Genomic DNA, 26,484 nt, shown 5'->3' with positions numbered 1-26,484 from the left:
AATCACCAGCTCATGCAAAATGCTTGTGGGGAGCACAGAAAGCAGAGAAAGCATGCAAGGAAATGAGCTTCCAAAATACCTATTATATTGCTGGCATTACATATACAGTATCAACCTGCAAAGCTGAGACAAATTTTCCTGGATAAAGAGACTTCCAGAAAGTTATTGTTACCACTCCTCCTGTGCCTTAACGGTTTTGTGAGAGACAGTACTTGGTGCAGGCAGAAGTGAGTCTTACTGGCTTTTTTAACTCACTAGGGTCTTTTCTGCGAAGGTATCATCTGAATAGCATGTGCTGAATTTTGTTCATTACTGTGGTTTTCCCATGAGTGCTTCCTGGTAACCCTGCCGAGGGCTGGGGGGCACCAATACAAGATGGCGGCCACCTGGTTCTCCGCCTCAGGCCACGACAGAGGGTCCCTGCACGGCCCACCTGCCCTGAGGGGCCCTGCACCCTCCTGCCACGAGTGGGGACACGGTCAGCTGCACACCCCTCTTCTGGGAAGGAGAAGATTGCAAGCTGCCAGCCTAACTTGGGCAGCAATGCCGCGGCCCAGATGACCCCCACAACGTCCCCTTTCCCCCCCGCGCTGGTGCGTGGAGCTTCTCCCCGTGCGCATGCGCACAGTGGGTGGGCGCCCACTGCCGGGCGTGCTCACCTGGAGCCGTGCTGCGCGCATGCGCGCCCCCCCGCCTTCCCCACACGCAGAAGCAGGGGGCGGGCGGCGCGGCGGCGCAGCGCCGCCCCCGCCGAGGGACGCTGGCGGCCGCCATGGAGGTGAGGGCGGGGGGGCGGCGGCTCTCCCTCAGGGCTGTGGGGGGGCGGCGGCGGCTCTCCCTCAGGGCTGTGGGGGGTGGCGAGGGGCCCTCCCCGCCTCGGTCGGCTGAGGGGAGGTGTGGGAGGCTAGCCCTGAGGGGGAGCGGTCCGTACCCGTAGGAGCCGCTGGGCTCCCCCGGCTGCGAGCGCGGGTCTTCTTCCCCGGGGCTTGGCCGGGCTCCTCCGAGACGCGGGGCGTGTGGAGGAGTAAACACTTGAAGGCCGGGAGCGGTGGCAGCCCTGGTTTCTGGGGGTGGTGTCGGTGGCGAAGGGACAGCTGGAAGGCGGTAAAATGCCTCCAGCCCGCCGGCCGGCAGCTTCGGGTCTCGGGGCCCTCTCCGAAGGACCCGGGAGTTTCTGTCGCTTGGAGCTTGGTTATTCCCCGGAGGCTTAAACTGCTGTACTTCATACATAGTGTGTTTTTTAATAGAGAGTGGTAAGTCTATAAACTCCTATGACAGCTCTCTATTAAGAATATTGCTGGAGTGGAAGAGGAGCAGGCAAAGGCGAATGAACCTGTTCCTAGATTTGATCACAAGTAATCTTTTAGTTCTTGTATTTTTCATCTGCCATAAAACGATGAGACCTATGAGCCCCCGGGAACACTGAAAATCTATCTAGATTTAATCTATACTTTACTTCTGTAGTACCTGTTAGCCTGACCAGGGTGACCTTCTGAGGCAGTTCAGAGGGAAGAGAAGCAAAGACAAGGCAGCGGTACAGTCCTGGTGATAGCTCGGCTGCTGGCTTCAGCAGTACATGTGATAGCCAAAAATTAGCCTATTCCCCTGACACCACTGGCACTTGTTTGTGAAGTGTCAGATTTGTTTAGATTTTTTTTTTTCCTTTTATGAGCTTACTGCTTATAAAAGCCTCTTTATCATGCAGATTTATGCCCCACAATTAGCTTGGAAGGACTGGCATATATTCTGATAACTTTGAAGAACTACAGTTTGGCATTTTTTTCAAAACAGAGCTCCTCTTCATGCCTTCCAGGTGCTGGATTGAAGCAAGGCAAAATACACTTGTGGAGCTGAACCTTTTCCATTGCAGTTCTAAAGGTAATTGGTTTTGGTATTGGCAGCCTTCCAGGTAAAGTGGATTTGGGTGCCTTGGACACTTGAAAGTTTCTTGACATTGAATATTGTCCATCATGACATTATTTCAGGGTATGAATGCTGTATCAGTACTCTCTAATGCTTTCAAAAAAGGTATTTACTGCTGCCATGTGGAATTTCCTCTCACCTTCCAGTACCTTCCTGGTAACAAATGTTAAAACACTGGTACAAATTTTATGTGACATCAAATGTGGAAATGCAGTGGAGTTTAATGACTATTAATTTTAGAGTTGATAGTACAGAGGAGGGGAGAAGGCAGAAAAATCAGTCTTGCTTCAAACTTTAAAAACACATTAGATTGACCTCTTCCAAACAAGGCTGCTTGCTAATATGGGATTATGTTGTGTAGCTTTTTTTCCAGTGACAAATGTCATTATCTGATCATTTGTGGGGTGTGGAGTCAGAGCAGGAAATGCTTATCTTCTATCTGCATTAAATTAAAAGTTGTCTTCTAAGAAGTTTTTCTCTTTGGTTTAGACTTGAAAACTAGTAAGGGAGCTGAGTGGGGTTAGAGGAGCTAGTTGGCAATGCAGAGACAGTCTTCCAAGAGTTGTTGATGCCATCAGACAGAGATGTTTAGTAAGTGGCCCTGGTAACTTGCCTTTATATCTCCTTTATTTAAAAGTGCTCTAGGGGTTAGAGAAGCTTTGAGCAGTTGAGTCAAAGTACTATTGCAAGGACTTTTCTCATTTAGAATGTGTGTGATGTGGAGTTTAAAATAATTTGGCAGCTCAGTTCCTACTGCACTGCGATGGAAACTTCTATATGAATCGTCTGCCAGCGGTCAGTAGCATTAAATGTCTTGTTTGGCTGTACTGCTGTATGTGGAAGGAGGGAAGATGGTTTTTCGTGCAATAACCAGTGTGTGTGTCATGTTGTTCCTGACAAGGCTTACCATTCACATTTATTAGTTAGCCCCCTGAAATACACCCTATTATGTCCTTTGATCCATGCGGCTGCCTCAGAGGCAGGTTGTCCTACAACAAGAAATTAAAAAGATTACTGTGTGTTTTTAAGCCACCTTCAGTCTCATTTGTTATTCTTACTTGTTAACTCATAGCAGGGTCACCATGCTTGTCTTGTTTGCCTTTGTCTTTCCAGTGGGGATGATAACAGTTCTTTTGCTGTCATTCTGAATGATAACTAATGCTTTTAAAGAAATGCAGGTGTTTCTATGTAAACATAGGCAGACCTCAGCAGAAGATCTCATGTCTACAGCATGTGTGCTAAAATATGCTATTTTCTCCCAACAGGAGAGGGAAAAGAGTGCTGTGTACTCTCTTCTCCATTAAGGTTCTCCTTGCTTCCCCAGTAGTAATCATGGTGAAGTAATAAATTGGGGTGGGAGGAATCTATTTGAAATAACTTTATGTGCTATCCTGCAAAGTGAGATCCACCCATTGCTGGAGGGTTTGACTCAGAACCTCAGAAACCCCATGCTTAGTTTGCAAAGGAAGTGGCTAGCTGAGAGTACAAAAAGTTAGACTTTGCAACTTGCATACACAGAAGATAAGGTATCTCTGGTCTTCTAGAAGCGTGACAGAAGGAAGTCACAGAGAGAAGTATGGAGGTAAAGAAAAAGGTTTCTGTAACCATTTCTACAGATTGAAGAATTTTAGAAGGATGGTGTCAGCTGTTACACTGTGTAGGTGTTATAGTAATGCCTGTGATAAGGTAAAATTGATAATTTTTCTCAGACTTGCTCTTTCATGAAATCAGATTGCTCGGGCTTCCTGTGGACTTTCAAGTGTTCATTTTAAAATGTTAATGCTCCTGTATCTTACTGGGAAGATGTTGGAATGTTTTTAAGTTCTTCTTCCTTCAGGATAATTCAGATTAATGAATTAAATTATACTAAAAGTTTTCTTGTAGGTGGGATGAGAAGGTAACTGACAGCTAAGAATGAGTTATGGCAAACTACTGTAAAGCTGAATGACCTGTAAGAATACTCACTTCTTACAGTTTGAAATTAATACTCATTCTGTATTGTATTAAGTAAGAATATTAAAATAATCTGCCTCTGGATTTGACACAGGGCTGTGCTAAAGAATTGGGCATCCTTCCTCTTCAAATTGTGTTTCTCTTGATCTGTAATGTTACAAGCACAATTAATCACTATGTAGTTGCTTTATAAAGGTAGCTTTGGTTATTCTGAGCTTCCCGCAACTAGAAGGTTTTGGCAGAATCAGCACCTGCTGAGTGAGTCCTGTTTCATTATGAGCCACATCTACAGGAGTCAGTGTTGCTGAGGAAGGGAGGGTCCGAGAATGATGTGAGCAGCTGAGTTGGGAGGAAAATGAGATGGAAGTCTGGTTCTGTTTTGTTTCTTTGTCCAAAACTCTGGATGTCTGAAACTTTAAAATGGCTTAACTTTTTTTTTTTTTTGAGTTTTGAGCACACACTTTTACATTTGAAGTCTGAGAGTCACAGGTATGTCATGCTTGTGGAATCAAGGGACTTACTCATGCCTAACTATTTTATTTAATCTGGTGGTAGCTGTTTGAACAAGTAAATGACAGCTTTGAAAAGAAGTGTAAATCGACAGAGAAGTTGGATGCTGTTCAGAAGGTGCAGGCTGGTCTGCCTGTTGTTGTTCAGTTAATCAAAATAGTATTTTTAAATCTCAATTAGAGAAGCTTCATCAGAGACCTCGGTATGCTTTTATTCAGTCTGAATAAAAAAGCCTTTGCTTTTGCAGTATCTGTGGGACAGTAATATTTTTGTAATTGCAGCTGTTCAGGTACCACCTCAGTGGTCTGAAAACATCCCGTGCCAGCACATCGAGTTTGTTTCATCTGTTGAATTCCGGGTCATGGCTATCCTCTGTGAATCCACAGAAGGCTTTATTTGAGGCTCCCGATTCTTTTTTTCTTCAGATGGTGTAAGCTGAACATCATTGCCTTGTTTGCCGCTTGCTAGGAGTGAATTCAGTACTAGTGGTACGTGTTCTCAGGAGATTTTTCAGCTGTAGAAAATGCTTTCTGATGCTCCTGCTCTGTTGGAGCCTGTTTGGCTGCCTTCAAGACCAATTTCAAGATATGCTTTAATTTGGTGCTGTTATGGTTGTAGTTGTGGTGCTCTATCTTGGCAGTGTGTTGACCTAGGTTAGGAGTATGGTAATTCTTGTCTGTTAAGAGTAATTCTGTATTTTGTATCTAAACTTGTTATGGTTCTCCAATAGTATAACAAGAAGAACTAATGAATACCATAAATCCCTCCGCGGTTTTTGCAAGACTGTAACGAGGGGGTCTCCTCTTCAGTTGAAATGACTGGAGCACTGGAAATAACACTGTGTTTTGCATTCTGTACTTAAGAGTTATAAAGCCTTTAATGCAGGGGTGTTGTCGTGGTTTAACCCCAGCCAGCAACTAAGCACCATGCAGCCGCTCACTCACTTCCCCCCCCCCCCCCCCAGTTGGATGGGGGAGAAAATCGGGAAAAGAAGTAAAACTTGTGGGTTGAAATAAGAACAGCTTAATAGAACAGAAAGGAAGAAACTAATAATGATAACACTAATAAAATGACAACAGTAGTAATAAAAGGATTGGAATGTACAAATGATGCACAGTGCAATTGCTCACCACCTGCCGATCGATGACCAGTTAGTCCCCAAGGGGCGATCCCCCCACCCCCACTCCCCCCAGTTTATATGCTGGGCATGACATCACACGGTATGGAATACCCCTTTGGCCAGGTTGGGTCCGCTGCCCTGGCTGTGTCCCTTCCCAACTTCTTGTGCCCCTCCAGCCTTCTTGCTGGCTGGGCATCAGAAGCTGAAAAATCCTTGACTTTAGATTAAACATGACTTAGCAACAACTGAAAACATTGTGTTACCAGCATTATTCTCATACCTAACTCAAAAACATAGCAATATACCAGCTACTGGGAAGACAATTAACTCTATCCCAGCTTAAACCAGGACAGGTGTGCTCTTGCTGTGTGCTTACATGAAGTCCGGCACAACAGGGTCTTGCAATCTCTTGAGACTCTGGGCACTACCCAAATGTATGTAACGTTTGTGTGATTTCTGAATGTAAGTGTGATTGTGTTCCTTTTCAGCTGCAGAACAACTCGTCTCAAGCAAGACCCAGTTTTGAAGCAGGGGGTACTACCTGGACTCTGCTTAAACTGCTTTCTTCCATTGAATTCAAACGCACAAAAAAGGTATCATCTTAATAGAAAAAGGCATCTGTACTGTGTTCTCCAAGTGCTTCCTGTACATGTGCGTGCTTGTTTTCTAAATATACTCTTCCTTCCTTTGGAAAGCAGATTAGAATGAGAGGGGAGTTAACATCGGTGTAGTGGATTTTGGCATGTTTGGAGTGTTAGGAGGCAAGATGAAAGGTGATGTAAGATCTGGATGAAGTGAAACTTGTTGTAATTGTTCCTTTTCTTCTTCACATGGTGTTGTTTGCAAGTCTTTACAATAAGTGTTTTTGTTCATCCTTTTGAAGATAGTTGTAGAGGCCACAACCGCAAAAGAGAGAGGCTGTAACTATACCTTCCCACACGGGCTCTGAATGTGTATGTTAAATATTGCCTCAACACTGAATTACGACAATGATAATAAAATACAGGACTTCAACAAAACTGCAGCTAAGACAGAAACCTGCTCTCTTTTTGCTTGCAGTATGGATTTTGCTGGGTTACATTATCCTGTGAGCAATAATCCTAACCTGACTGGAGGAGGAGGACAGATCAGAATTTGAACTGTTCCCTGTTTCTTCAGCTCTTGTCAGACTGCTAGTCAGACAGTAGTTCTTTAGAGAACAGTCTGACTGTTATGGTCGAGAGGGATGTAAGAAGTGCTCTTTATCAAAGGTTTGGCTAATCTGCTCTGAACACCAACTAGTCTTCTACTCCCAGCTTGCTGCACTCAGACAGAATAGATTATAAAGTGGGTGGACAAGTTGGTTTGGTGGAAGCAGGGGTTCAACGCTTCGGGCCATGTTGTAAAATGACGTTAAAATAACAACAGTTGGATGTTCATCTTGGACCTGATGTGTCCAGGGGCCATTTCCTTCCAGAGCAGTTCATCTAGTCTCTGAGCTTTCTGTCTGGCAGGGTGAGCTTCCTCAGAGCCCACAGTGTCCTTGCCCCCAGAGGTATTCCTGCAGTATGCAACACACCTAAGCATTGCTTGGATGGTTGAGGCACACTGTCTTTCAGTGTCATCGGAAGCTCTTGTGTATGGTCACAAGCACAAGCATTTCTTTGAAAGCTTGAAAAACCTCTGAAGCATTTGGCTGGGCTAAAGGCATTTTCTTGTCATACCAGCTGTTACTTAAGTACCAGTTCATTATAACAAAGTGAATAATGAGAATGAAGCTGTGATACCTTTAAAGGAAAAGCTCTGTTGACAGAAGTAAACTACACAATGATGTGAAATAGCAGACCAGAAGGGTAATAAGAATCTAATACAGCAAACACTTCATGCCTGTCTGATAGCAAATTTGGTCAGGACTGTAGGTTGAAAACATGAGCTTTTCAGTAATTTGGTTTCTGTGTACATGACTAGTGAACTTCCTGGTTTCAAGGAAGCAGTTCTCTGTAATTTAGGAATTGAGTCAGACTAAAGGGAATTGAAATAATGTAGTGAGTTATTAAACACCAGACTGTAAATATCATAACCAACTGGTAGAGTGCCGGAGATGGTTGTGAAGAAATATGTCAGCTGTGCTAAGATGCAGGATTCATCTCCTGTCTTTTTGCTAATTTTTAGTCAGTTACAAGCTCTGAAACTGTGTAATATTTGAAATGGAATAGAACCTGTCTAGGTATGACTTGTTGACTTGCAAAAGGTCAGGTCATTAAAATGACTTGTTTGACACCTTTTGGAAATCAAGCACCTCCTTCAAGCAGACCAGCTCTATTTCTGAGCAGCTTCATATGTGTCATTTCAATCTCAATTCTGAATAACTTCTAATGCAGGCTGAATTGAAATCAGAGTGAGCTGGAACTTGCTGTCAAAGGCTGGCCTTCTCTTTATGTTAAAATTCAAAACTGTATGTGTGTCAGTTTGATTTAAAAAGAAGCTGTTGCTTCAGAAATTAGTAAAATGTATGCTTTTGTGTTTCTTACTGTATTTAAGAACTTGCATATGTCATCCATTGGGATAATTTAACACATTCTGCTTAAGACTTGAAAATGAGGATTTACTATTGTCTTAAGGCTTTGAGTGATACATTTTTAAGTGTTTCAGTAAGTTGTTAAAGAGAAAGGGCTTTCAAAACAGCACTTGTCTTAAATTTTCAGACAAGGTGTGAGTTCTAAGTGACACTCATAATAGTTATTACTGACAGATATTGACAAGAAAAATACAATGAAGCAAAGAAAAAGTATTTGATGTATTGGTACATTGTTGTGTAAAATTTTCTGCCTCCGAGTCTCTCCTATGTTTTGAGAGTACTTTACAAACAGTGAAAGGCAGAAAAACTGCTATTCACAAAGGCGCTCTGTTAAAGGAGAACTGCTAGAAAAGTTGCCGTCGTCGTTTTTAGGGCTTGCTCTTCTTTCATTACAGTGTTCTCATAATTACGCTATTTCTAGGAATTTATTTTTTCTGTAGTACAAGATCTTTAATTGAATTTACTTAGAAATCCTGGCTGTAAAATGTCTTGGCAGTGCTTTGCTACTGCCTTAAAGACTGTGAGCTGTGATTTTTAACTGTTAGGGCCAACTTGGCAGGGTGTGACTGGTGGTGGGGAGAAGTGCTCATGTGAGTATAGTGTGGAATCATTTAACCTTTTTGGAGATAGGTTAGCTGTATGAAGCAGCCTCTGGCAGAGAAAGTGTATGGCAATGTTTTTATTTAGGCTTTCCATAAGAATATGTGGGTGTGTTTTCTTTTTCTGCCATATTCTCTCGCATCAGTGAATTGTTATCTCTGACTAAGCTCTTGTAATATCTGCAGCTAGTAATGCAGGAAAACAATATCTAAATGCCATAAACACTGCTTGTTTTGGAGCATAAGTTATCCACTGCTCTGTGGTTTAGAAAGGCACATCATGGTTCTGAGACGTGGGGTTTTTTCTGGCCTTTTGGCAGCATAAACTGACCTAGATTGCTTCTTTGACCTGTTAACTCTTGTGGTTGCTTTGTTTCACCAGGTTGTTTGAAACTTCCCCACACCTTCCTCCTGTTTTGCAAGCTCATTTTCTTAAACTGACTTGAAAAAAACTACTTGTAAAACAGTAGAATAACTCAAAGAACAGTGCCCTTGTGAGGGCTGTAAATCCTTTCTTGCATCAGGGCACGCATTATGTTGTGGGTAGCTCATGGTGGTTGTTGACAAGGTTGTTCCCATGCTTTGCCTTACTGTGCTGCGAGAGGAGGATTCAGTATAGATGCATAGTTATTTTCTTCTGTTTTTACATTTGTTTATCAAACCTCCCCACCGCTGTTAATTAGCACCCAAATTGTCTTTTTAGGTTTCCTCTGATATTTGGGGGAGAGGTGGCAGCCTGTGATGAAGACAAGCAGAGAAACTTTTGGATAGCTTAAGAACATAAACACATAAGATCACGTTCATTTTCTCCTAAAGTAATTGCTTATGTGTTAAAGGCACCTTTATGTTCTGCCACACAGAGATGGTCAGCAGTCAGCCTCTCCCCATAACAGACAGTGGGAAAAGGAAAAAGAAAAAAAGAACCAGAGCCACAGATCATGTCCCTGGGAAGTTTGAAGGTTGGTGGCAGCTTCTAAGCTTTTAATTGTAATGGTCTGTATTCCCTCTGCTGTTCTCAGTTTTCTTACCTAAACAGTGCTTTTTGGCAAACTTTCTAAGTTAACATTTCTGTTTTTCTTTATCCCCTGTATTTCGGTCTTCAGTCTCTTTTTTTCTCTTAGTGCTGAAATCTGAGTCCTATTTATAATCTGGTTTGGTGTTTGGGTTTTTTTTTTTTAATAGGAACAGTGTTGATATCAAAATGTTTTGATTGAATAGATGTGAGAACAAATACTGAGAAGCACTGAAGGTAAAATACAGTTCAGTGCAACAAAGCTGACCAGTGTAAAACTTATTAGTGGGCAAGTAGCATTGTCAGGTATGTTGCAAATCAAGAGGTAGCAGTCTTCTAGGTTTAAACATTCAAATTTCAATTATAAAATCTACTTGCAGAGATAGTGTTTTATGGTAGGCATTTTCTGATCAAGGAGTTTTTTCTACGTGAAAAAATTGGTTCCGAGTTTTACATGAAGACAGGGAAGGTGGATGAGGTCATAGCAATTGCTGAGATATAAAATGTTTCTTGTATGAACAAACTTGTAATTTTGATGCTGGAATGAAGTCTACTTTAAATTTTCCTGGTACTTGGAAGAGGGGAAGTGAAAAATGAGGCATAATTAAGGCTGGCACATCTACTTTAATACTGCATAAATCTATTTTCTGTCTTCATTACCAAGGGAATTTTTTCAGTTGCTGTCATATGAGGGATGCTCATCAGATAAATAGCTTGTCTTGATGTTGTTCACTGAAATGCTTTGGCTAATGTGTCCTTTCTGCTGGATTTCTTTGGCAGACTTGTACAAGCTGACTGCTGAGCTTCTTGGTGAGGGAGCATATGCCAAAGTTCAGGGTGCTGTCAGCCTCCAAACTGGGAAAGAATATGCAGTAAAAGTAAGTGTAGAATAAAAGCAGCATCACTTCTGTCTGTAACATGTCTTCTCCCTCTTAGTATCTCAGTGAAAACCTGTAATAGAGTGGGTAATAGCAAAACCTTTTAGAAAATTTTTGATGCTTGAAATGAGCCTGCTTTATAACCATTGAGATATCTGTTGTCTTAAGTATTGTGCCTCCGGAGTGAGCTGGTGTTATCAGCTGCAGATAGAATTCACAAATAGTAAATGACTGTGTGATGGTTAGATCTCAGAGCAAGCTTTCCTCTCATGTCCAGATTTGATTTCAGTCTTACCAGTTTTTAGCTCTTCTTATGAAAGAGACTGAGTCATTATCTAGCATGGCCTACCAAATAATGCAAGCTTTTGAGAATGCTGCTCCAAGTTCAGAGAGCATCAGTTACTGCCATTAGTTCATGTAAAGCTGTGTCTTATTTTTTGATGGAGGTGAGTCTTCTGTAATATCATAATATTAAGTGTTAGGGCCCATTTACAGATCTGTGGTTATCCCGAGTCCCCCATTTAATTACAAACACAAATAATAGTAATAAGAAAGTTTTATGCTCGATTCTTTTGGAGAAACCAAAGGCAGAAAATTTTAAGTCCCTTTAAAAGTCTAGTCCTATAGATGCCATAATTTTGTGTGTACTTTGTAGAATTGTTGAAAGTCTGGAATAAACAAACCACTACATTATGAATTAGATGTGATTGGATACCAAGTGTCATGTAGTACTGGTGAATGGTTGGCCATTCTGTACCAGAGAACTCTGGCTGTAAAAATGAGAAACCGATACTGGATACAGATGTTGATAGTATTTGGGGTAATGGCATGAGCTTTCAGTTCACATAGCAATCATTCAGTCTCAGCCTCTGTGGAAAGCCCTTGTCCTTGTTGTCTTTCAGCCTGAGGAGTGTGTGAAGGAAGGTGACTTCTGATGGCAGTACAGAAGGGCTCTGAGATTGAATGTATGTTTTCTTTAATACATTAGGTCCTATTATTGGGTCTCCATGAAGTTTGCACTATGAACCAAACTCTTTTTGTGGTGAATTTAGTACTTTTTACTTCTTCTTTTTGACTGTTCGGTGTCTGATGTGACTCAAATCTATTTTTGTTAGAACTCCAAAGGATATCCTTTTCTGCACATTGCAGAATGAGAATGATGCAAGAAAAAGCTTGTGGTATCAGGTCAATGACTGTGTAACATGTGGATTTAGTTGCTTTCTTATCTTCCTGTACTTATTTCTCTTGTCCTTTGAATGCCTTCCAGAGCTCTGCTGGCACTGTAAATGAATGATGGATGATAAATTAAACAAACAAAGAAAGGTGGAGTGTTTCTGTCTGGTGGGCATGCCTGAGATTCAAACTTTAGATCAGTTACTTAATTCCAGAGCCACATGCACAGTTCCTGCAGTAATTTTTCAAATATGAGCTCTAACTCTTTCCACAGATCATTGAAAAAAATGCTGGGCATAGTCGGAGTCGGGTTTTTCGTGAAATAGAAACACTGTACCAGTGTCAGGGTAACAAGTAAGTATAGAGTCTTGTGTTTGTTTTATTTATTTAAAGTATCTTGAATATTTTTCAAATTTTTAAGCCTCTTATGTGTAAGTCAGGAGCTTTGCAGTAGTCTCCTTAAAACCAGTGGAAATTCAGACTTGACCTATTCAAAATAAGAATTTTCCCTTCTCCTACCTGTGAAGTTTAGGGAAATATTTACAAATTAAAAGTCACATAACTCAATTAGCAACTGGCTCACTGTAGCCTGAATGTGCTTCAGTGATGCATGGCTTTTGTCTGAATGGGTAATGAACTTTTTGACACTCTCCCTTGTGATTTCACCATCAGCAAAAGCTGACCTGATACCAGCTGCCGCTGAAAGGAACAGACTTGCCATTCCTTTCCTTAATGTGTGGTTTGTCCTCCTCTTTGTGTCAGCCTCCCTGCTTTTGCACTGGAACCCTTAGATCAGCCAAAAGCTAATTTAGTTTTCATTTGGATGTGTGCTGCCTTCATGTAGCCACAGGATGAAGCAACTTTAAAGCTGCTACTTATGTCTGAAAAGGAGGGAAAGGCTACACAGCCAGTGGCAGCATGCTCTGTGATGAGTTTAAGCCAATTCTGAAACTACTCCTTTAGATGTCTGTTAATCTAGAATGTATACAACAGCTGTTATCTATACTGCAGTTGTGCAGTTTATATTGAGCCTTTTTTTACAAATTTTTAGTACAACACTTCAAGATAATTTAAACCCAAACTTGTTTACCAAACTCACGGGCTTAAGTTGTGCTGTAGAGAAGCAGGTTACGTTTTTGTTCTGTGTGTGGTTAAAAGCATACGGTCATCCAGTAAATAACTGATGAAAAACTCGAGCTGTCATCACCACGTGCACAATTTGGATTTTGTGTGTACTGCAAGTATAGAAGAATCTGACTTACACGTTTGACATTCTCAAGGCAACATGGGGCGTTTGTGCTGCAAAGACTGTACACTAGCTAAACAGGAGTTAGTCTAAAAATGGTAACTAAGGCGCTGGATTTAATGTCATGGTGACAGATGCCTGTCTCCTTCAAGCACTGTGTGTTCTGCTTTGTGATTTCCAGAGAGAAAGAATGCCAATTTAGGTTTTTTTGTTGTTGTCCTTGCCTTCAGCACAAATGCAATGTTCTAAATTATTAAATACAACCTATTACCAGTTATCTTCCTGTCAGTTGAGCAGTGGTGGAACTCTTTCACAATCCTGTCTGATTTTGGTGTTTGGCCTGTTTCTTCCGCTTAAATTTCAGTGTGAGTTGGAAATGTAGTTTTAATGCCATAGGCAACCAAAGCAACTTGTTTAATTAGAACTTTTATTTTTGGTTACTTCTGGCACTTCCTAATTATCCATGCTGAAACTCTTCATTGCTCTGTTTACACTCTATGCCTGTTTCTTCTATTTCCTCTCTCTTTTTTTTTTTTTTTTTTTTAAGGAACATTTTGGAGTTGATAGAATTTTTTGAAGATGACACAAGATACTACCTTGTCTTTGAGAAGCTGCGAGGAGGTACTGTGCAGTAACTGTGCCTTTGTTCATTGAATCGCCTTGGTCCTGTTTGTCTCAGTGTTTTAAAGTAGAAAATGAAGACCTTACTTTAAATGCTTGAGAATTTTAAGACAAAGAAGTAGTAGAGGAACTAATATACAAAGCTTGAAGTATGGTTATTCTTGAATATTGATGGGTCTGGTCATGCATTTGGAATCCCTTTCTGTAGTTAAGTGATGGAAATGTCAGCTCTGTTTAAGTAGGAGCTTTGGAATATAGTTAGTAGGTCACAGTACCTTCAGGCAAGGGGAGACACACAGTATGTCAGATATTATGCATGATCTTAGTACAGCATCTATATACTCTGGTAGCATTTTCCCTTGACGTAGGATTGACTTAGTTTCCTGAAACTCATGGAGTACTGTTGCAAAAAACCATCTTGCTTCTGCCTCAGGTTGCTGTAATTGTGGAGCAGTCTGCTTTGGCTGTTTGAGGGCCAATCAAGTGAGCATGTGTGGTCACTGGTCTCTAGCATTTAACACTCACCTGGGGATTGAGAAGGCTACATCAAGTGCTTTGTGGACTTTCTCACATTTTTCTGCATTGAGCATAATTACAGTATCCATTAATTGCATGACTGTGCAAAACCAGGAGTTAAAAGTATGGCCCACCCTTCAAAGAAAAACTGAGTTTGTGAAGGAGTATACTTCTGTCCACAGAACATCATCTATTGTCACCAGTCAAGAAGGTTTTCAGTAGCAAACCGTACGGGCAAGAAAAGCAAATTCTTTCAGTATAGATGCAGAAGTTTTTAAAAAAAGAGAAGGACATGGTTTTTTTTTTCTTGAGTAAAAGCTTTTGTTTACCTTCCCTTAAAATTACTGCACCATTTCATTGTGGTTTCCTCTAATACTGTTCCTCTTAATGCACAGACTTCTCTGACAAATTAGCTCAAATAGGGCTCAACTGGGATGAATCTGCATTTGTCTATTTTCCCATCTTCATATTCTTCCATTAGTTAACCCTTTCCTTTGACTGTGGGACTATGGTTGTCAGTGTACCTGCACAGCTGCTGAGAGGATAATAATGCTACAACTTCTTCCCTGTCTTAGTTAGTGTTTTTACAGTGGTCAACTGGGGCTGCGACTGGTTTTCTCTTTGAAAAATTTCAGCATTTGTAGCGTTAGGTATGTGGGTTTGAAGAAAGAAATAATGGGAATTAGCATCAGACCAGCTTCTGATGCACTACAGATTCTGGTGTAAGCAGCATGGGTGGCAAGAACGAGAACATTAATCTTCAATGCAAGGTTTACTTTAGTAACTGTAGTCTCAGATACTGATGTTACCTACAATGGCATAACTTGGGCTTTCCATTTACAGCTTTGCCTTTGTGTAGCTGTGGTAACTGAAGGAGCTGTGCTCCCATTTTAGCTGGGGTCAGTTCACCATGATACGCAGAAGCCATTTAATATCCTTGCCTGACAACATTTTATAACTGAAAACGTTAAAATCCAGCTTATTATACTGAACTTGCATGATTTAGGAGTCCTTTCCACTTTCTTTTTTTCTCTCTGAAATGCATTTTGGGAGGTGCTATATGATGCTTTCTCTCTGTTGAATACTAAAGAGGTGGTAACAACTGGCAGGAGTGCCCTGCTATTCTTCCTGTTTGTGGGATTCCTCTACGTGGGCTGAATATAAAGTCTGTAGAGTATGTTTTCATTGATATTGATATAGTTCCAAACTCTCTCAGATAAGAATATCAGCTCTATTCAGCAGGGTAATCTGAAATAAACCTGCTGGGTGAAATGAGCACTTCAGGTGGCTTAGTATTGTTTCCTGCAAAATCTGGGGTCTTTTCCACAGGGATAGAAACATTCAAGAACTGATATTACTTTCAAAAGGTGTAAAGAACAACTATACCAGGAAAACCCTTTGAACTCAGTGCCCTTAAGAAATCTGTAGCAAACTAGAAAGTGTTTTTGGCAAGGAAAACCTGTGTTTGAAATCTGATAACCTGGTCCAAAGTGGCTTTCCTCCACCCCTCTGACACAGCGTATCTGTGCATATCTGAAGAGTCTTTTGTCATATCAAAGCATATCCAAAGAGTGTTTTGTCCATCTATCTTCTTTTTGACTGTCTTTCTGGTTTCCTCTCTGAATCCTTGCTGTGGAGGAGTGGCAGCAGCTTTGATAGTATAAGAATAGGAATTACCACAATAGAGAATGGGAGGTTTCCTTCCACACCTACAATTGAAGAATAAAAATGAAATCACCTGAGATATAAAATGTTTATTGTATTGGAGGCTAATAACAAATGGCAGTTACTTCTTGAATTTCTCTGCCTGATTGCTTTTATAAACATACCTCTCTGAGTAAGAAAATGAAAGACAGTAGTAAGGCTATTTAGTGGGCTTGGATCTCTGTGGACTACATTAATTGGGTTTTTTAAGACATTTTTAATCCTCTGAGAAGATTGATGGAATTCACTTAAGGAAGGTAAGGAATCAAACCTCCCTCTATCCTTTGTTAAAGGGATACCAGTGGAGCTTTGCCTGCAAGATACCAGTCCTTCAGTATGTTCATATTTGAGAGGTCTTTTGTCAGATTTCATGTCCCTGGGCAAATTTTGCCTTAAGTCAGTGTATGAGCCTTACCTTGATGTCAGTGGGAATTTTGATGTGTATTTAAAAGTAGAATGTCTTTTTATTTTGATGGTGTTGAGACAAAAAAACGTGTATACTTGACTTTCAGTGCAGAGTCTCAATTGCTACGTTACACAAAATGAGGAGTGTTAGTTCGAGCATGTCCACCTGTGACCTGGGGGAGGGTGGGTTTTGCTGAAGTGCTATGTACATCCTTAGATGATGTTTGAGTTCTACTAGTGCTATTAGTAAGTTTCCACTGTTCACAGTGTGTGGAAAACAGATCAGTCAGTGCTGGGGCAGTAAAAAGTGATTGCCCCTCATGCTGTGCTTAAACTAGAGGGCTGCATTGTTTGAAAATTATGTTCTAGCATGCTTAAGTATTGAAGCTGCTCAGTTATACCTTTTTCTGCTTAGTCATTCCCCTGTTTGGTCCCTGGAAGTTGCCTGCTGTGAAAGGCTGTTACAAAATATGAGAAATGAGATTATGGATTCATGATACTTGGTACTAGCTCATCATTATTTTCTGAGGCTCTTTTCATAAAAAACCATGGGACTGTGATACTTCAGTTTCTGCCATGTAAACATACTAGGACAGAATGTTAGTTGCAAATAACTCTCCTAAATTACTAATCCTAAATGGCCCTGTTCACACTGAGATCGGTTCTTCCTTTATGTCAGACTAGTAGTGGCTATTGCCTTTTTATCCTTGTATTGACAAAGCCTTTTCTCAGCCCAGGCAGCATTCATACTAAGGTTTTCCCTTTCACCTGTTACTCTGACAGGTTCAATTCTGGCCCATATACAAAAGCGGAAGCACTTCAATGAACGAGAAGCTAGCAAAGTGGTGAGAGATATTGCCTCTGCTCTGGATTTTCTTCATACAAAAGGTAAGAGAAGGCTGTCTCCATCTTTACTAGTTGATATTGTACACTTAGGTTATGGAGCACATTTTATCTGTAAGTAGTCAGCCTTTGCTAGCATTTCTATTTACAGCAGTGCCAGACGACTTGTGCTGTTTTCCTCTATAATATTATTTTCATAATGTGGTAGTTTAATCAGCTGTGTTAAGGTGGTATAGACTTTTGACGAAAAGTTAAATCAGCATCCAGGGAGAATTAACATTAGGGTTGAATCTGTTTGCTTGTTCTTGTTACCTGAGCACCATGTAAAGGTTACTCGAAAGGGACCTAATACTCTTTTTAATTTCCTCCTCTTTCAGGTCTACAGAGATGCTTTTCTGTATTTATCCAGAATTTCTGCTGGTTACAGGGCCTCTTTGTTGTAGCTTTTGGTCTCTATGTTTAGACCCCCACTGTTGGGTTGAGACCTACAAGTGAACCATAGTCCTTGTTTGAAGGTGTCTTAATTTCATTTGGAATTTGCTCAGATTTAAAATCAGTTCTGTTTGTAGAGAGTTCTTTTATGTTAAAATGTTTTCTTGCTGCTTTTTCTAGTTGGGAGTACTTCTGTTTCATTTCAAAATATCTCTGTGCATTATGGTCATCCCAGAGTATATGAGCGTGTTGAATGTGATAGATACCTTTAAAATCTTTCCTATGTCATAATTATCTGGTCTTGCGTAGATTAAGCAGCTTCAGTTAATGTTACAGTGACTACCTCTGAATAGAATGGCATGTAATTGGAGGCTATGTTTATTGGTTATTTATTTTGATAAATTTTTCTCTCCACTTATTTTGCCATCCTGATTAGCCAGGTAGATCTCAGCAGATCTATGTTTGCTGTCTAAGTTGTTTAGTACTGGCCCCAGTTCAATAAATGTTTAATTGTAGGCTTTACTTGTAAGTCACGGTACTGCTTATATGCTTGAGTTGGAATTACAGCATTGGTACCTCGATAGGTTGAACCCATTAAAAAGAAAAGCGTAGCAATGCATAGGGAATAAAGAAAGTGGTAAACCTGAGGAATATGGATCTTGTCACGTGTTGTGACTATGTTATAAGAAGTTAATTTGAATGTGGAAACAAACTTAGTTCGGATTAAGATTTTTGGTAATCTTCATAGCCTGTCTATGTGATAACTCTAAACCTGCAGAGAATGTACTCTTTGAATACCTGTGTTTAGAAGATTTTGGCTTTGGGATACGGGGCAAATAAGGAACAGGAAACTTGGGCTGAACATGCAGAGAAATACTTCCTTGATATGTTAGGGCTATAGTAGGTTGCTTAACAGCTGAAAGTCTAGGAACACTGTTCAAGGAAGTTTAATATTGACTCAGCTAATGTATTTCTGTAGTTCTCTCTCAGCTTTTAGTTTTAATTCCCCTTTCCCCAAACAAGAGGGGAGTGATTCATTAAAATGGCCTTAGAATGTGGGGACATGGCTTGCAGAATCGGCTGCAACAACATCCCCTTTCATTTTATTGTCCTCTTTATGGTTCTTTCGTGTGACATTAAAATAATTAGTAAGTAGCATACAGAACACTAAAGTAAACAGGAAATGAAAGCATTTTTATTGCACAGCTTACTGGTGAAGTGCTATAGCTAGATGCTTTAAAAAAAATAAATTGAATCAGGACAACTAATTCTTTTGCCAGGAGTAGTTTAGAACTCAGCTGGATGATAATACCGCCTTACGCCCACTTGGGATATGTGCGCTTTATTGGTAATAATCCACTGGAGGAGTGTTTAAAGGCAGTTGTTTCCTCAGTGCTGTGTGCAACTGGAAAATAAAATGTTATATAATCAGACATTTTAATTCAAACAATAATACAGAAAAGTGCTGTTGTGTTTCACATTGCAAGCCAAGCTAACTGTTGGGAGTTTTGTCAGCCTTGCTGTAAATGTCAGCATGGGCCATCTTGACGGATTCATTATGCCATCTTCCATGCATAAGCAACGTGAACTGCATGATTGTGAAAGTTCTGATTCCTTGAGATTGATGCTATGCTATGCTGTTAATGTTGTATTTTAAGTCATGTCTTGTGGTGTGTGCTGAAGAAAAGTCATGAGAAGCTCCCTTACCTAGAATTTGGTGGGATTTTTTCTTTCTTGTACTCTGAAGTGGTATCAAGTGTGTTTGGAGTGTAATTTTTTTTGAGCAAGGCTAGAGTGCAGTTACATTACAGCTAAGTTGCTCATTTGATTTGATTTTTTGCTTCTCATTTTTTGCCTTCCCATTAAGTTTGATCATATTAAATGGTGAACTTCCAGAAATTGTGCGTTTAGGCATTTGAAGAACTGCTTTGACAATGCAGAACCACCCTTGCATGTGAATTGCACAGATAGATAACTTTGTGCTTCCCTGTTGGATTTGCCTGTTCCGATAGCAGTTGAATGAATGAAGCAGCCCTTTGGTTGTTCTCCGTTAGCTTTTCTTCTGCATCTCCAACCAAACCCTTTAATTTTTCTTTTGCTTCAGCAATGAGTACGTACCTCACCATTAAAAGGATGGTATTTTCATCTGGGAACTCAGGGGTTTTTTTGGGCAGAGTGTCTCAGGTATTGTCTGTGCTGGTAGGAGTTAAGCGAACCACTAGTTGATCCATCTGGAAAGAAGGACCTTACTGTAGAAGGCACAAAAATCTTTTGAGTAAACTGTGTACACAAGTAAACTTTCCTACAGGTCGGTCATCTTAATAAGCTGGTTTTAATTAACATAATTAATTTGGGCTAAGCCAAAAAGTTCCAGTGTTAGCAGGTTCTTATTTGCTTGACTGACTCTCATGTACATATAAGGATGATAAAGGTATAGCAGGATGCAACAGTGACTTTTAACAAATACACTTTGCAATTATTTGCAGTATCGTTAAGGGGGGGTTGTGTAGCAAACTCAGGCCTAGAATATTTCCTAGGCCACCTTCTAATAGAGAAGTAATGAGAAATAAAACAGGAGAGTATCTTCCCTAATGAACATTTGTACTCTTGTTTAGGTATTGCTCACAGGGACCTGAAACCTGAAAACATCCTGTGCGAATCTCCAGAAAAGGTGCTACTCTGGTCTCTTAACCTGAAGTGTATTTTTTTAACTCGGTTTCCAAAAACAGTCCTCATGTTATGTTTCTTCTCTTCTTGAAAACTTTTGAACCCACTAGTGAACTTCAACTAAGTTTAACAGAACTGAAGCCTGAAAGAGACTAAATTCTTCTTTGAGCTGTAAAAATGTAAGCATCTGGCTAAGAGATAAAAAGCCAACTGTTCTTAGAGAGAGCATAGCAATTACAATGTAGCACCTCATCTGTTCTGAGGCAGTAGCCAGATGGACAAGCAACATTTACAGGCCAGCTGGTCACAATAGGTATAGTTCCCAAACTGCCCCGATGTGTACTGGCTCTTGCCTAGCCAAATAAAAAAATAATGTAGTAGCGTCAGATGCTGGCAGCATGGGAGCAACTGGGGCAGAGGAGGCAAATGCAAGGAGTGGAATATAGCTGTAAGTGACTGGGTTTCACTAGTCCTGCTGCTAGTACAACTTGTTCTGTCCTGGGGTTTTCCACATGGTGCTGTACTCATACATATTGCATTAATCCCAGTCTTCTGGACCTCTCACTGTTTTTTCCTTGGTTTTAGGTATCACCAGTAAAGATATGTGACTTTGATCTTGGTAGTGGGGTGAAGCTGAACAGTGCGTGTACTCCAATAACTACTCCTGAATTAACAACACCGGTAAGAGACCTACTGTGGCTTTCTGCTTTTTCTCTTCTACCATAAAACAATTTTTCTTATCTCCAGAGGAGAGCTTCCAAAGGGCTTACTGCAACTACACCCAGTGGTAGATAGTTCATTTAAAGTGGGTGTATGTGTGATAAATACTGTCTTGGTTTCCCAGTCATAGAACATATATACAAAAGCACAGAAGCTCACCATGTTAATTCTCCTGTTGGCCAGAAAGTAACACATTGATCCTGTTCATCTCTTACTCCATCAAATGAGGAAGCTTTTTGTGGAGGTTTTTTGTGTGCTTATGGACTTAGTTTGAACTTTAGTTTTGTGTTCATTTCCCGATGTTTGGGTTCTGTAGCTAAGACCCATAAGCTAAGGGGAATACAAGTTCTGTAATCAGTGTGTGGCTTTATAATACAGGTTAGTTTGAAAAACCACAGTGCTATGCTTTTGGCATTACTGTGAAAGAAAAATCTGACAGTTTTACAGAAGTCTGTTATAGAAATCACCTCCCATGATATACTTGCTCACTTTCTAAAAGGCTAGTAACTAATGGATAAGATCTATAAACCGGAAATATGTAAATTAATAATTTGTGCCTGTATAAAGGATCATAGATTTGTATGGAACAATTTATGATTCTGCTAAAGAACAGTAGGAACTCTTTTGCTTTCTGTTAGGTCTCTGTAGTCCTTAAACCTGAAATATGTTAATTTTATTTTGTGCCTGTATAAAGGATCATAGATTTGTATGGAACAGTTTATGATTCTGCTAAAGAACAGTAGGAACTCTTTTGCTTTCTGTTAGGTCTCTGTAGTCCTTAAACCTGAAATATGTTAATTTTATCTTGTGCAGTATGCTCACAAAATGTTTCAAAGCTCTTGGCAATTCAATTTAACCTTTGAGGGATGTAGCAGTTGTGATTTGGCTTAACAAAATGAGACCTGCAGTGAAAGCAAGTAGTAAACTTCAGTAGTCCCTGATGACTGATTCTGCGTTTAGACCAAGCTGCCTACTATAAAGAGAGGAGAGTGATAAATCTGAGTCTTGTTTTGATTTGACCCTCCCTTTGAAAATTTGATTGAATTCGGTTTCCTAGTGTGGGTCTGCAGAATACATGGCACCTGAAGTGGTCGAAGTCTTCACAGAGGAGGCCACGTTCTACGATAAGCGGTGTGATCTTTGGAGCCTGGGAGTGATCCTGTACATCATGCTCAGTGGTTACCCCCCTTTTGTGGGCAACTGTGGCACAGACTGTGGCTGGGACAGAGGAGAGGTCTGCAGAGTTTGCCAGGTGAATGTGCATGTGTTGGAGAATGGGCATATGTGGGATAGTGTAGTTTGCCCCATGAACTTAGGGTGTAAGACTTGTCGTAATGCCAGCAGTGAAGAGCTGTGTCTGTAACCCAACCAGTTATGTCCTCTTCCCTACCCCGCAATCCTTCTCTGTTCTGTAATTCTTGATCTGGTTTATGGTAGTCACCACAATTCCTCAGATAAGTTGAGCCCCAGGAGAGTCTCCATGCACAGTCTGAATTTATTCTTTCTAAAAACTGGGTATATTGGCTGCACTGTTACAGGGAGGATGGGGGGGGAAGGGGTTTTGAGCAGACAGTGTATCATGTCTGTGCTGAATCACTCTCTGGAGCTGCCTGTCACTATCTATTACTCCATAAGGAGACTGGATGGTTTCAGTTGTCACCCACCACACAAGGTGGATAAAACTGAGTGAGAAGAATCCCACCTGAGAAGTCTTCCTTTGCATTCTAGTTGCTATTTAAATTAAAGACACTTTCCTTTACTAGAACAAGCTTTTTGAGAGCATTCAGGAAGGCAAGTATGAATTTCCTGACAAGGACTGGTCGCATATATCCTCTGAGGCCAAAGATCTCATCTCAAAGTTGCTCGTTTGCGACGCCAAAGAACGACTTAGTGCTGCTCAAGTTTTGCAACATGCGTGGGTTCAAGGAGTATGTATACCCCTTTATTTTTTTTTTTTTAAGGGTTATTCTTCTTTCAAAGTGACGAACAAGCTGTTCCCTGTCTCTGAACTTTTAATAGCATCATTGCATGTTTTACTGCTCTTATCTTGATTAATTAAATGATACACAGTGGCTTTATTCTTTCTGGAGCTCTGTGTGCTAAATATTTGGATGAGTCTGTCAAGCTTTAAGTGTTTGGTTGGTTTTTTTGTTTGTTTGTTTTTTAATTATTGCTTTATGCATTTTAAATGGCTTTCTTGTGAATACCAAGCACTGCAGTACATGAATCATGTTACTCTTTAATACAGTAAGGCAGAATGCTGGTAGATAGGGTTTTAAAAGAACAGCAGTGTCCTCTTTTGCTTTAGTTCCCAGTTCAGGAAAGAAGGGATAGACCTTCTGGAGAGCTTCCAAAGCTTTAGCCTTATACCTGCAAACTGTGGTATCCTCTTGTGAGGGGAGACAGATTATGAAATGTGATTTGTAAACCAACAGTGATTTGGAAACCCACAATGAATTAGTTTATATGCAATATCCGTTGGTTGTAAAGATTTGGAGGAATCGCCTGTTTTTTATTGCTCTTGGGAAAGCTTGGTTCCCAGCTGCTAATACGTAACTAATTTTTCTTAACTGCTTCTTCTAGCAGGCTCCTGAAAGGGGATTACCTACCCCTCAAGTTCTTCAAAGGTAATATTTTTTTAGATGTCTGTAAACTTGGCCAAGAATCATTACTGAAAGAATGGGGAGAGATAGGTGGTGACAAATTGGGGGGTAAGATCCCTGGTGGAGAGTGGAACTTCATAAATGTGCAGCACTAATTTTGTTAAGAACATCAGAAATATTAAAGCTCTGATTTTTCTTTATGATCTAATCTTTCTTGTTTGTGGGAAAGGCATTGGAGAAGATTCCTGTGGTGCAGTGCTAATCTCAGACAGGAAATAATGATGGTTTTGGCAGTTTGCTGCCCAGGAGGGGAAAAAAGGCATAAAGACATGCGTTACCCAAAGACACCACTTTCTGATGGGTGAATAATCATCATATACACATGGATCTGACTTCCACTGTAGTTGGAGGTAATCACAGTATCAATTTAACTGTGAGCCGGGCAAGCCTCATTTGAAGTGATTTGATGGCAGATCCTGTATGCCGGAGAGCCCGAGTCACATATCTCTGTTTCTATTTCCATGTCTGCCACTGGCAATTCCAGGTGGTTCTTCCCATCAGAAATGTATTTCCTTAAGCCAGATGTGCAGTTATAGTGGGATTGCAGTTCTCTGAAGACAACAGTATTGCCCCATATGCCCATCCTTTTATAACATGTAGAAATTAAGCATGGCATCTCAGGTGGCTTCCCGGGTTTACATCGGAAGTAGTTGGCAGAACGAGGACTAGAACTGCGGCTCTTTCCAAAATCCCAGAGTGTTTTTGTTATGTATTGCTGGTCCTTGCAATGAGAAGAGATGCAAATATTAACTGGTCATTTTGCCTGCTGTGTCGATGTTTTGATAGGAGAAATAAAACTTCCTGGAAAAAGATACTCTGCCATGAGGGTAACGAGGTGAAGTGACTCTTTGTGCATGTCGTAACTGCTTTCTCCTTTTCCCTTGAAAGGAACAGTAGCACGAAAGACCTGACGCTTTTTGCTGCTGAGGCTATAGCCCTTAACCGCCAGTTGTCTCAGCACGAGAATGAACTCAGCGCAGAGCAGGAGAACGTTGCCCATGCTGTGTGCTCCATGAAGCTTTCTCCACCGTCCAAGTCCCGCCTCGCCAAGCGCAGAGCAATGACGCACGCCACCAAAACCAGTGACTTTCAGCCAGTTCCCCATAAAGCCTTTTAAACTTCTTTCCTGCTATGGATTGGCAAGATCAGCCTGTGTTCTTATTTGGATTTTCAGCACTGATAAAAGCTTCTCTGCTTCTGACACTTTGATTAGAAGCTTGCTCTTGTGATGTGACTTGTAACTTTAAGGGGACAGCTTTTTATGGGAATGTTTTTTGCCTGTCAGGTTTGGTGCATTAAGATAATTTAACTGATCCTCTTAAACTGGAGAAGATGGGTTTGCTGCTGTATTATTTGAGGTGATAAATCACTAAGCTTTCCTTATTTTTTTCTTAGAAGAGTATGCTTTAAAATGCAAGCTTGAAAACATCAGAAAAAAACAACTTTCTTGCTTTGCCCTGCAGAGCATCAAGCCTCTCCCTGCCTACGGCTGCTCTCCTTGATGGTACATCTTGCGAGGTGCTGCTGCTAGTGTCAGCAGCAGGGACTGTTTTCAACCAACAGTGCCCTTGTCTCTTTCTGTAGACTCAGGAAATGAAGGTGATGACTGGGTGGGCCTGTCTCTGTTATCTTCACTGGGCTTAGACTGTGAGGATGGTACTGTAAAGGTGCAAGGATCACTCAGGCTTGTAGGGATGAAGAGGACCGGGTTGCTTTTTTAATCCTGTTGATAGTTTGTGTGTCAGTATATAGGATGAAAGCGGGGGATGTGTTATCTCTTTATCTGACACCTTTTTGTTCTTAACTAAAATGTACTCCGTATAATCTCTCTTTTTATTGGGGTTTTTTTTTTTGTGTCCAGTATGTCCCCTTCTCTGGCAGTCACAGTCTTAAGTCTGATAGCCACAGTATAACAGACTGTTTATGTAACAGTTTCTGTTTAGTATCTGGGTTTTTTTATATATTAATGCTATCCTCAGTTATACCTTCCTTTCTGTAAACTTGTATTTCTCCAAGTCCTTTTGTGTGTGTTACCTGGAGTTCTTAATGTGAATGGACAGACTTCAGTGAATTTTGGTGTCTGAATAATTTAGGATTATCAAATGCAGAGGTACATCTATACAAAAATGGTGCTGCAGCTGTTGCATTCTGCCACCTGCAGTGATCTCAGGCTGGGTCGCTAGATTTTAGCTTCCAGTTTTAGTACTGTGGTGCACCAGAGGTCAAGAGTAATTTGGAAGGGTACTGTCTGAAAAGCTGAAGATTTTGGGTGACCAAGGTGAGGTGTCCATGGAGAAGGACATGGATGTTGAGCACTTTCTGAAACGTAAGCTGTGAAAATTGGGCCGCTAAGATGCCCAATGTGATGCACCTTAAACTTGCTGGCCATTTCTGAAACCCTTTGCCAGGGCATTGTGTGCAGGGTGGAGAGGGGGAGGAGGACGCGGCCCCCAAGTGCCAGCACAAAACCATCCTGAGCAGAATGAGAAGGAATAAAGTAGCAAATCCAACATGTGCTTGGAAATTGAAAGGTCAAAGCTGAGTGTCTTTGCATGGCCTATTCAGAGCGGTTTTACATTATCTTTTAGCAGTGTGCATACAGCTATTTTTATACAACATGCTGTATTTTGTGACTAATATTAAAGTTGTTATTTAAAAGATTTTATACATTGTGCCAGTGGATGGATTATGAAATGTCTTTTGCTTTGTTTTTATTAAAATGCTTTAAGTTATGGATTTAACACGTGTGGCAGTTCTGTGTGGTTTTTTTCCTCTTGATTTCTGGTGACATAGAAAAATAGAGAATTACTTACTTCCTTACTTCTGTGTGACATTGGATTTAAGACAATGTTAAGTCTCTGAAGACTAAGCATACCTCCCTCTTCTATTGCTTTATCAATTTCCGGAGGCTCCTGTGATCTCAGTTTTCTTGAGGTAAAATG

At 40.7% G+C, this 26,484-nt stretch overlaps 1 protein-coding gene across 12 annotated transcripts; it reads left to right on the top strand.

The window, feature by feature from the left end:
* The first annotated feature begins 683 nt into the window (after positions 1-683).
* On the top strand, positions 684-26,283 carry MKNK1 (MAPK interacting serine/threonine kinase 1). Of its 12 annotated transcripts, none has more exons than XM_052801206.1 (14): positions 732-778; positions 1,814-1,878; positions 5,995-6,099; positions 9,366-9,621; positions 10,455-10,552; positions 12,000-12,079; positions 13,519-13,592; positions 17,001-17,105; positions 20,108-20,163; positions 20,745-20,840; positions 21,937-22,131; positions 22,643-22,807; positions 23,463-23,506; positions 24,431-26,283. In XM_052801206.1, the coding sequence occupies exons 4-14, from the start codon at positions 9,507-9,509 to the stop codon at positions 24,657-24,659; spliced, it is 1,257 nt and encodes a 418-aa protein (XP_052657166.1). In that variant the 5' UTR covers positions 732-778; positions 1,814-1,878; positions 5,995-6,099; positions 9,366-9,506; the 3' UTR covers positions 24,660-26,283. The 12 variants fall into 12 exon arrangements, with proteins under 12 accessions (XP_052657163.1, XP_052657162.1, XP_052657164.1 ...); XM_052801211.1 differs by having other exon boundaries at positions 733-778; positions 9,523-9,621; XM_052801210.1 differs by having other exon boundaries at positions 755-778; positions 1,792-1,878; positions 9,523-9,621.
* The last annotated feature ends 201 nt before the right edge of the window (positions 26,284-26,484 follow it).

The sequence above is a fragment of the Harpia harpyja genome, chromosome 11 (assembly GCF_026419915.1).
Source record: "Harpia harpyja isolate bHarHar1 chromosome 11, bHarHar1 primary haplotype, whole genome shotgun sequence".
Classification (NCBI taxonomy): Eukaryota; Metazoa; Chordata; class Aves; order Accipitriformes; family Accipitridae; genus Harpia; species Harpia harpyja.
Note: the sequence above shows the minus strand (reverse complement) of the source record. Positions and strands in the feature narration are given on the sequence as shown.